The sequence below is a fragment of the Cygnus atratus genome, chromosome 4 (genome assembly GCF_013377495.2).
Source record: "Cygnus atratus isolate AKBS03 ecotype Queensland, Australia chromosome 4, CAtr_DNAZoo_HiC_assembly, whole genome shotgun sequence".
NCBI classification, from domain to species: domain Eukaryota; kingdom Metazoa; phylum Chordata; class Aves; order Anseriformes; family Anatidae; genus Cygnus; species Cygnus atratus.
This window is the reverse complement of record NC_066365.1, coordinates 44355997-44366692: the sequence shown is the minus strand read 5'-3', so window position 1 is coordinate 44366692 and position 10696 is coordinate 44355997. Positions and strand designations below refer to the sequence as shown.

At 36.1% G+C, this 10696-nt stretch overlaps 1 protein-coding gene across 5 annotated transcripts in view; it reads right to left on the bottom strand.

The window, feature by feature from the left end:
- Nucleotides 1–296: 296 nt before the first annotated feature.
- The window catches only part of PRDM5 (PR/SET domain 5), an 88865-nt gene continuing 78465 nt past the window's right edge, over nt 297–10696 (bottom strand). For 3 of the 5 annotated variants that reach the window (XM_035551838.2, XM_035551842.2, XM_035551857.2), the window contains 2 exons: nt 6502–6606; nt 297–888 (listed from right to left, as the gene is read on the bottom strand). In XM_035551838.2, coding sequence (XP_035407731.1) covers nt 724–888; nt 6502–6606 — 270 coding nt within the window. In that variant the 3' untranslated portion in view covers nt 297–723. The remainder of the gene's footprint in view (nt 889–6501; nt 6607–10696) is intronic. The other 2 variants (XM_035551851.2, XM_035551865.2) reach the window with 1 other exon arrangement.

The following is a 10696-nucleotide window of genomic DNA, read 5'->3' as shown; positions in this document are numbered from 1 at the left end:
CATAGTAGTTACACTAAATTGCTCAAATTTTTTACTTCTGTTGTGTTTCACGCAACCAGAAGTAGTAAATTTTCCTGAATGCTCACACAGAAATACCTAAGCTGACAGATTTCCAGTTTCTATACCTATACATTCCAGCATCTCAAGAACCAATTCGAGTTAATCAGTTTCATCTAGTAACGAGAAAGCTATAAAGAAAATGAGACAAAGTCATGTTACAATAAAATGCAGCATTAAGATCTGAATAAAATATGCCTGGATACAATCAGAAATCAATCACAATGACAAATTCTGCATGATTTCCAGTTGAAGATTTTTAATGGAGTGTTGAGGCTTACATACAGAAGTAAGAGCTGGAGACAAAGTGATTCAGTTTCAGATGTCCAGGATTTCCAGGTAATGCCACCAATATCTCAATTACAACCTTGGAAACTTAGAAAGTAAAGTTTATTTAAAGCTTTTACTTTTTAATTAGGATAAAATCTTCGTAAAGTTCTCGCATCTTCAAATTTTTATTTTCAAAACTATGTTTTACTGCATATGAATGTATCTTTTTTAGTAAGCTAGTAGGATAAAAACAAAAAGTGAGAAAAACAGCATGTGAACACATTAAAGTTGTTTCTCCTGACTATGCTTAGTAGTCAGGTGAGAGGTCTGGAGTTTGTACATGTGCAAGTGGAACACTTTGGAACATGAGATCCATTCTTCTCACACATGCCATAATTAGCTGTCAGTTTCACCATGAACATTTTCCATGTGCACTTTGAGGTAGTCATTTCTTGTAAACTTCTTGTGGCAAAGCTGGCATTCCGCCATCGGTCGATTGGGGTTGTGAGTCAGCTTATGTCGGATCAGCATTTTCTTCAGGCTGAAGGACAGATCACAAACCTAGGCCAGAGAAGACAAGACAAGGACAACAGTGTTCTTAAAACTTACAAGAATGTATAATGCTCTGTAATTTACATCACTGAACCTACAGCCACATGTACCTGCAACAATAAATGAGCTAGTCTTCAGAAGAATACTCCTTCATAGAACATTTTAAAGACTATTACTCTGTCTGGTATTTTCAATGTTGTATGTTAACAGTGGTACCACAGACACAGGAAAAAGAAATAAAAAAGACCTGATATTCAAAACACTGAGGTGTTCCAGTAACATTTTTTCAAAAACCTATTATTCTATCTGGGATGCAACTAAAATTATGACAAAAAACTCACAAGCCTCTGTCAACTCAACCTCAAAAGAAAGGCTTCCTTCCTGACCTGCAGAATGAGATCTGCAGGTTCCTAAAAATCATTTCTAAATTGCTCTGTTACGAGGAGGGAGGAGTGAGAAAGAAGGGGTTCTGAAGACTTCAACAAATGTTAGAAATGGTTATAGAGGAAAACTGATGGTTGCAGTCTTTTCTTGCCTGTCCAAGAAAAAAAAGATGTTATTTTGTTAAATGAAGGTTCAATTCCTTTGCTATAACTGGTGTGTGTCCTCCCTTCCTCCTCTGCACTTCAAGCTGTTCAGTCCACTCTGCCATTTGAATACACAGATAGAGGGATGAGGGTCTCTGTCATGCTAAAGAAATAATTTATTAAACAAATTTCTGTACAGAAGTCAAAATGAAAAGTTAAGAACACGTTCAGTTAGAAGCTAGAATGAAAAGTTAAGAATCTGTAGGCAAGACATTAAGATCTGTATGTAAGACATCAAGTCATTTGAAATTGTGTAGTTATACTGCTACGTTCAACTTTCATCTAGGTACATATTGTAGGCATGAATTTCCCAGAAAAGTTGTTTGTTTTTGTTTTTTTTTTTTTTTAAAAAAAAGACATGCTCCCGATTCAACAGATGAAATAGCAGCCGTATAATTAGATAAAAACGAACAGCTACAGGCTTGCAGTCTTAGAATTTCAGACTCATTCCAAACAAATATGTCTCCCATGCAGAGGAAACTTGAGAGAATCCAGCAGAACCTCTCTGCTGGAAAATGAAGTTTTAAAATCACATTGGTATTAAAACGGTAGTGAAATTGCTGGGCGACTACCAACTCCTTTTAAAAGCAAGACAGACAAATAGAACAACTGACTATACAAACTGATAGTCTTGATCTGCAGCATATGTATTTTATGCCAACTAAGGCAAAACCACACAATGACCATAAAAAGGGCAACAGCCACAGGCAAGTTTTGTACCCAAACTAATTTTTCCCCAGACAAGAACACTGTATGTGCTGTTGCAATGGAACATTTTGAATTTATGACATGATGTAACACTGAGAACTTTTGTACAGCTACTGTAACTCTCTAAGTTTTTTCCCTAAACATATAATTACCTCTTTCAGCCCCAAGCAACAGTCACTCTTTTGTTACGTGATGGTGAATGTTACTTGCAGCATTCACTGGCTGGGTCTTAATACTGCTTTTGTCAAGCACCATTTTCTATTTCTCTTCTACAAATACACAAAGTGAACTCATATACCTGACCATTATCATCACACTTGCCCACAAGTTTAAACATGTTAAAAGTGTCATGTATTTGTAAACATACATTTCCTGGAAGTCAGGAAGTCAATCATGGATATACACACATATAAGTTGTATGTGTTCCGTGCATCTTATACACTCCTCAAAATTATAAAAAGCTATGTGATTACTATTACAAATAGAATTCAAGATGTCAAATCCAGCTTCCACTTAGATAACTTACAATAAATTTAAAATTTACATCAATGACTGCATATTATTTTTAATAAAAAGAGAGGACAGGCTGCTTACAGAAACACTCCATAGCAGAAAGAGAATTTAAACATTGAATAGGATGGAAATGTCACAACATAAGACTGTAAAACAAAAAGAATCAATCTAGGAGCCAGTCAGACTAATATTAACCTTCCTCCAGCTGTTTTCAATAGCAAAAGGGACTGAGGAACAGGGCAAACATTGCCTAAAACTTTTTCTGATGCATTAGGCCAATCAGCTTTAGAGATTTTTGACCTCATCAATGTGTATAAATATCTGAGGGGAGGGTGTCAAGAGGATGGAGCCAGTCCTTGTGCTGTACTCTTGCAATCTTGTTTTTCGGAGTTTGCTTTGCATTTCAGTTTTACAAGCAAGACCAACATTTTATAGATTTACAGCCATTCCTGCTTATTTGCACTGGAACTCTAATCAATCTGGTCAAAATGATCAGTTTTAACTGAGCAGGGGGGATGATTGACATTTGAAAGTAAGTGTAGGGTCAACTAAAGGCAGAGTGCTGGGAAATACTGTACTGGAAATAAACCAGGATAGGCAGTACCTGACCCTTCTGCCCCCGAAGAATAATCTCTTGTCTCTGAGGCAACTGAAGTTCAACCAGCCTTCCACTAAAAACCAGGCTGGTTTTCAGAGGACAGAAATCAAACATACTAGGAAATACACATTTTATATTTCCACATTTCAGTTATTTCATTTTCCTATGCAAAATATACTAGAAGTTTCACATTAAAATGGGAATATTAAATTACCACTACTATCGGTGGGATGTGAGGGCTTTGATTCATTAAACGTAAGCTCTAAAAATGCTTTTGATGACTGATAATATAAGAAATGGCCACAGAAATAAAGTGTAGCACTTTCATTGAGCAGGCTATATGGATTACTTTTACATGTATCATAATTCTGTTTTGTAATGTCTGTTACATATGCCTGAGAGAGGGGAGGGAGGTGAGAGAGGAAGATAAGGTATGAGTTATTTCTCACTCTGGAAGAAATTTCTATTTAAAGCAAAAATGTACTCTAAAACAAACTGGTATGTAATAGTTTTTATTGGGTGGGGAGAGGTGGGGTGTCAAGTGAAGCCTATTCTTGAGCCCATTAAATATATGTATTTTTTCAATAGCCAAAGCTTTTCTTTCTTCAGTTCTTTGGCACTGAAGGCAGTTCCTGTTTGTAAATGTTAATGGTACTAGTACTAAACACATAAAATTCTGACAGCAGATATCGATACATTATTTAAAAGAAAGAGCTGAATACTTCCTATGACTGCTGCTAATGCCAGGTGGGAAACAATACCAAAAAAAGCTCAGTTCTCTCAAAGACTTTTGTTTTTCCATGTGGCTACATATATGATTACATATAGGAATATGCTAATCACTGAATAAAACAGCCTGTTTTTCACCTTCGAGGGATTCTGAGTAGGTGTGAGCATTAGACTTACAGACTTTTGCATTACTTTAATGAGTAAGGATACGCCAGTATTATGCCTTTACCCCTTAAAATTTGCAATGGAAATAAGGGGGGAAATCCAGAAAATACTACCAAATACAATTATAGACATGGGAAGTTGTCATGCAAAGAACTTGGACAGAATTAACCCATCTGCCTCAGAGCAGTTGACTAAGAAGGGACATGGTAGGTGTACAAAAAATAATGCATGGAATAGCTATTAAACCTTTCTGTTAATTAAAGAACCAACGAGACAGTCATTGAAATTCCATTGCAGTAACCTGACATGCTCTCTCTCCCCAGAATCTCTCTACACAGTTAAGAATTTGTAGTACTTGTTGCCATAAATTACCACTCAAGTCATGATAAATAAAATAATGTGAACAACTATATTTAGCAAGATAAAAAAGTCTTGTTAAGAAGAATATTTTAGTGTAAAGAGCAATCTTTAGTGCTAGGGAGCCAGGAATAAATGTCTCCCATTGGTAATTTATTTATTTTTTTTTTTGAAACTGTCCACTGCTGGTTTTCCTGTAGCTTCTGTAGAATTGTGCAAGACAGCTCTGGAGGAACAGTCTGCTCTGTGTGATATTTACTATGTCCCTAGCATCATCAGAATTAGAGTCCAGATGAAATAGGAGTAACTATTGAAGAAAAAAAACCTTTTTCCAATGTTCTCCAAGTATGCATTAAGCAGAAGAGCACTGTAGAGTTTTGGGCAACTTAATATTGTATAAATAGTAAAGGCATCTGCTGTGTATGCGAGAGCCCTGAAAAGTCAGCAATCTCTCTGTTATGTAACTGCCCAAAGGTTAGTGCTGAAGAGTAATTTCAGCAAAAAATGACAGTAATTTAAAGTATAAAAAAAATCTCCAATAAGTGCAGGTACATAAAAATTCTCAGAGAAGGACTAGGACTAAGCACAGATTACAGCTTTTTCAAGATACGCTGTGATTTGGGAAAACAAAAGTTCTATCCAGTTAGCTGGAACACGAAAAGTGCATTTTCATGCAGTTCCTATATTAAAGAAAGAAAAAGAAGAAAATATAGCACACACACACGCACCCTCTGACTGGTCTCAAAAAGTATACTGTGAATCCAAGAACAGTCTTGGATCCTCCATGTGGGAAAAGTTGCTTTTACACTGCAAGCTAACCAACAGTTGATAAACATTACAGCAATCTGAAAGCTGAAAATGTCACTGACAATTATTTGTAATTACAGAAATCCTCAAGGTACTATCTATAGCCAGGATGAGATTATCCCAAAAGAATATAACAAATCTCCCATCTTGCAGACATTAGCAAAACTGCTACTATTGTCTCTGAAATTTTTCATTAAGTGAATTTTATTCTCAATGAAATGTTGCCAGAGTACTTCATTGAAAGCCAGATCAATAAATAGAACCTTGTGACTTTCATGACAAGTGGTTATTCTAATTTTATATTTCATTTCAGAAATTTGTGAACAAATTTACAACTCTTTAGACTGAGCCACCTACCATATAACTGAAAACTGGTGGTTCCCTTGTGACTAATTCAGTAAGAGCTAGAATCACAAAATGAAGCACCTATAATATTCTATGCCCTGTGCTAGTGCCCTCGCTAAATCCTTGAGCAAATACTACAGTCCTGTAATTTGATAATTCTGAATGAGATTCTTTCACAATGATTTCTGTGCATTCCACCTCCCCATATACCCTCTCTAAAAGCTGTAAGATACACTACATACAGGATGGGGCATACCGATCAAAAGGTACTTGACGGTGATCTATGAACTGTAATACGATATTCTGCATTTCAGCATTGCAAGCATACACAGCATTCAGGATTTCTTCATTGTAACAAAAACATATGAACAGATGTTGAAAATATCACATCAGATTTCATTAGACAAAACCCAGAAATTCTGAATTCATATTTGTGCTGTTGAGCAACATCAAAAGTATCCAGATTCCATGTAATGAATTTAATAACTTTTCCTGTATAAGCTAATCTCCAACTATTAACCTGTCATACAATTAAAGGGGAACCAAATAGCATCAATTTGTAACTTGCAACATCCAAATTGCATTAAGAATGGTGAAAATAACTCTTACGGGATCCAAAACCGTAAAATAGAAGCGTACACAATACTCTTGGCAACTGCAGAGGGTACATAAAATTGCCTGAATGGTCTCATTAGCTAGGCAACCAAAGGTGTAACTTTATGCCACAGCCAACGTGTACGAGGCCATTTCTCATTGAAATTAAGTCTTGTTCCTGCATTTAAGTCAAGAAGACAAAGGGATGGGTCAACTCACATCACACTGAAACGGCTTCTCTCCGGTGTGGGTTCTCATGTGCTCATCTAGGCCTCGCTTTTGACTGAAAGCCTTGTTACACTCAGAACATTGGTACGGCTTTTCCTGTATGAAATGACAACAGCGAGTGAAAGTGAGTGAAAGTGAGTCAACACAGAGCCCAAGTCATTAAAGGAGTGGAATTCCATGCTGGATGGTGCAAGTTTTATATTCTCTCTACGGGATTACAGTCAGTGAAAACAACACAAAACGACTTTCAAATGATTAAGTGAAAGCTGGGAAAGCTGTGGCCTGACAGTTTCCACTTCAACACCCACTTATGAATTAATTATCTGTTCCAGTCTTTCAAACCCAGCCATTTTGGAAGTCTGTTTTTCATAACGTGAAAGGTACAAAAACATAAAATTCCAATGTATTTTCCTTCATCCTCCACAAAAGCTTAAAGCATAAAGACAAGTAAGATGTCTATAAAAACCTCATGTTTGTTACCAGGTTTCCAAACACGAGAAGAGGGGAGGGGAGGGAGTGGGGGTAAAAGAAAAGCTTGTTGTGGAGAATAAAAAAATATTTTGAAAAGTGGTGACAGAAGGTTAATCACATATTCATTGCAGAATCTCAAAAGAAGTGCAGATGGCAACTAAGCCATCTGTATTTTTATTAGAACTATTGGTTAGCAGCTACTGTAACACATGACGTTATAGAAGTTACAAGCTCACTGACCTCATATAAATAATTAGAATTATGTACAAAATACCACTTATATAAAGATTTTCTTCTTCAAAGTTCTTCCTTAATAATAGAAACCTACATATAAGGCGTAATTCCTCCTTTATTCCACTAAAGTTACATAAGAACTGCATGGGAAACAACACTTAAATCAATTAATTAAATGTAAACTTTACCATTATGATACTACACATTGTCTCACTAAAGATTTTGAAGCTCCAGAGGCACCTTTTTTCAGTCAAACAATTACACTACTTTCACTTTCCTAATACTTTTTTTCTGTGCTCCCTAATTATATATTGCTTATATTCTAAAGATGGGTGTTTTAGACTACAAAGTAAACACTAAGAAATTTTTACTAGGTTAAATTGAAAACAAAGACTAAAAAATCAATAGGCAATAAAAATGCTAACTATATGAATTAACAAATAATAGGCATTAATCTTATAGAGTCTTTTGGGAGATACTGTGCTTTCCAAGGGTAAGTGGGAAGGAGTTACTCAGGTTAGATTTTGAACCTACAAAGAGAAGAAATTCTCTTGTTATTGAATTCCTATTCTGAGTATGGAGGGGACAATCAGTCTCCATACATTGCTTCATCTTGCCAGGTACTCAGCATCAACTGTACAGTACTATAACAGACTATCAATCAGTGCTGTTCTGAGTATGTCCCAAGCTCTCTCTTTAGGGCAGCTCTTCACAGTGATCTCAGCTCTTCCTGTTGCAAGTCGTGATAAAGTGCCCTCCCGTGAAGTTTCCTAGAAAAGGCACTATCACTGAAATGACTCAACTTGCTGTGGCTGGAATCCTCTAGCTCACCAAAACCACATCATAAACTGTGCACACAGGGAAAAGTACTTCTTTAGCAATTTCAATTTTAGATATATCATGTAAAGTACATTTCAGCATGATGGAAGACAAATATATCTGCTGACACAACCTGATTACATGATGCCCAGCTGAGTATCATCAAAAAAGTCAACAGAGGCCACTAATAAACTTTTCTTCCTAAGACTCTCCTCACATGCTAATCCTCTTTGTGTTTTTTCATCATTATCTTAATTTTGTAATTTCCATAACTCTTCATTATAGACTAAAACATAATAAATTACTTTAAAAAGAACTGAGCTGATCTTGAAGAAAGGAGAAGAAAGAAAAAAGATCATCTACACAAACTTTGTCTTGGGAAATTTTGCTGGACTGACAAAAGACTTCATGGAGCAGGCCCATAATTTTTAAGGAAATGTATGGACAAATCATATGAAAAGCACGTTTCTGCAACACACCCTTAATTGGTTTTGCATTGTGGTCAACATAAACCACATTTTCTGCAAGTTCTCTGAAAGCAGCCTTTCTCTGTTTAGGTTGTTCCACAGAAAATGTAAAGTATATGACATATACATCTTTAAACACCTATGAAAACATCCACTATTGCAGACAGGACCAGGTATACTTGCTTCCTTTTTATCATGTTGTTCTAAAGGTAAATGAAGAGTTAACTTGATTATGATTATCTTACTCATTTCAGAGTTAAACAAACTTCAGGAACGCTTAGGTTCCTTTCTGGAAAGAAAGCCATTATGAACTCTGGGAAGCTAAAGTCACAAACCTGGGCTGGAATATCTTCCCTGAGGTTATATTCATCTATTAGTATGATTTGTATTATTCTCTACTGCAAAAAAGGGCTTATCTAACTATTCCCTTGACATTTACATTCAAATTCACATATGCAGTGCATGAAACATATCCAAAGCAGTCTTTGATCTAATTTTAGATCGCTTACATCTGTATATTCCACTGACACCAGCAGACACAATTCTGATTTGCATCAGCCCCCCTCTTCATTAAGCTGCCCTTCATTCCCGTTTGTGTCCATTTCAGTTAAAAACTGAAACAAAACAAAAACAAAAAACCAGTGCTGTCCAGAGAAAAACTTGGCCTTAAGTTTCTCTCCAGAGAACATTTTACTGGTTTCAAAGACGACATCATTCTCATAGACTGGCTTATTCAAAATAAAACGTTCTGTACTTCTTTTCGCTCTCTCCACCCACCCACCACCCCTTCTTTACCTCGCACCAAATTTCCAATGCACAATACTGTAATGCTTGGAAAAGGCAGCATTTGTAACGTGGAAAAAATGATGCTGGCTTAGCATAAGCACTTTGCTCTACATCTACACAGAAAAAAAATAGTTAAATATAGCAACAAGCCCAAAGGAATGAAAATGCCACCACATAAGGACAATGGGGACAATTATGAGATTAGAAGAAAGTTGGACAAATTTAAAACCTCAAGCAAAGGGAAAAACCTGCTAACTGTCAACAAAAGAGGAGGTCATTGGGAAGATCATATGAAGTTTGACTTCAGAGGAGTTAGCAACTGCCAGTACTATAAATCTACCCTCTGTTCAAAAAGCATCTGCCAGACCATGGTTATGGTGGCAGCAAAGCCAAAGGATTACATGTGTTTTCTTTTATTGATGATATAAATGAGAAAGGGAGCAGGAAGAGCGAGAAAGACAGGATGTAGCTGATACTGAAGTGATTTAGTATTAAATTTTTAAGTATACCAGGTATAAATAGAAATATGTAGATCAGGATTTATAACCTTTCTGCCTCTTCACAAAGAAAGGAAAGAATGGCCAAGGAGAACCTCAATGAGACTTGCCATTCCGGAAGGTGGTTCACTATAAAACTGGTACACTAATGTGGACATACGCATCTCTGATGATTTTCACTTTATGAAATTAAAAAGAGAAATTCAACATTTTAACAACTGTGGAAAGAGTGCCTTCTCTCCAGTGCACACCTTCTCTGCCTTCATCTACATGAATCATAAATGACTATCTTGGATTCTGTGTAAATAGTGCTTTGCATTAGAAAGAAATCAGAGCAAGACCAATTCTCAAGGCCATTCGATGCCACCTTTAACAGATTGATAGAACGTGCACAGAGTATCCTTCAACCACAGCAGATGGAAATACTAAAATGCAGAATTTTTGAACTGCTAACTGCTGCTGTAGTTGACTGTATCTCCCTTTAAAACAATATAAATATGTTATGTATATTAACTTAGCATTAGCACATGTGGTTGTGTAAATCTGGTAAAACTGATTGCAAGGTAAAAACATGAATGACTTCGGTATGAGCATCTCCAAGTAACCTTCTAAATTTCAATCTGGAACTATCACTCTTGAGTTCATCAGCAGAGACAAGAAAAAACACCATCTATACAGTTTATTTCCAAATAAAATATAGCTCAAGATCAAATAAATGAGAGTTAAGAACAGTTCTGATAACTCTTTCCAAGGTGACAGGAGCAAGTTAAAACTGAACCCATACCGAGGAAACCTCATCCTTTACTTTTTTGATTAATTTGCTACAGTGAACACAGATTTATACTACTCATAGTGAACTTGTTGACTACAGAAATGTTACTCAATAATCCTTTTTAGCACTTAGATTTTAAT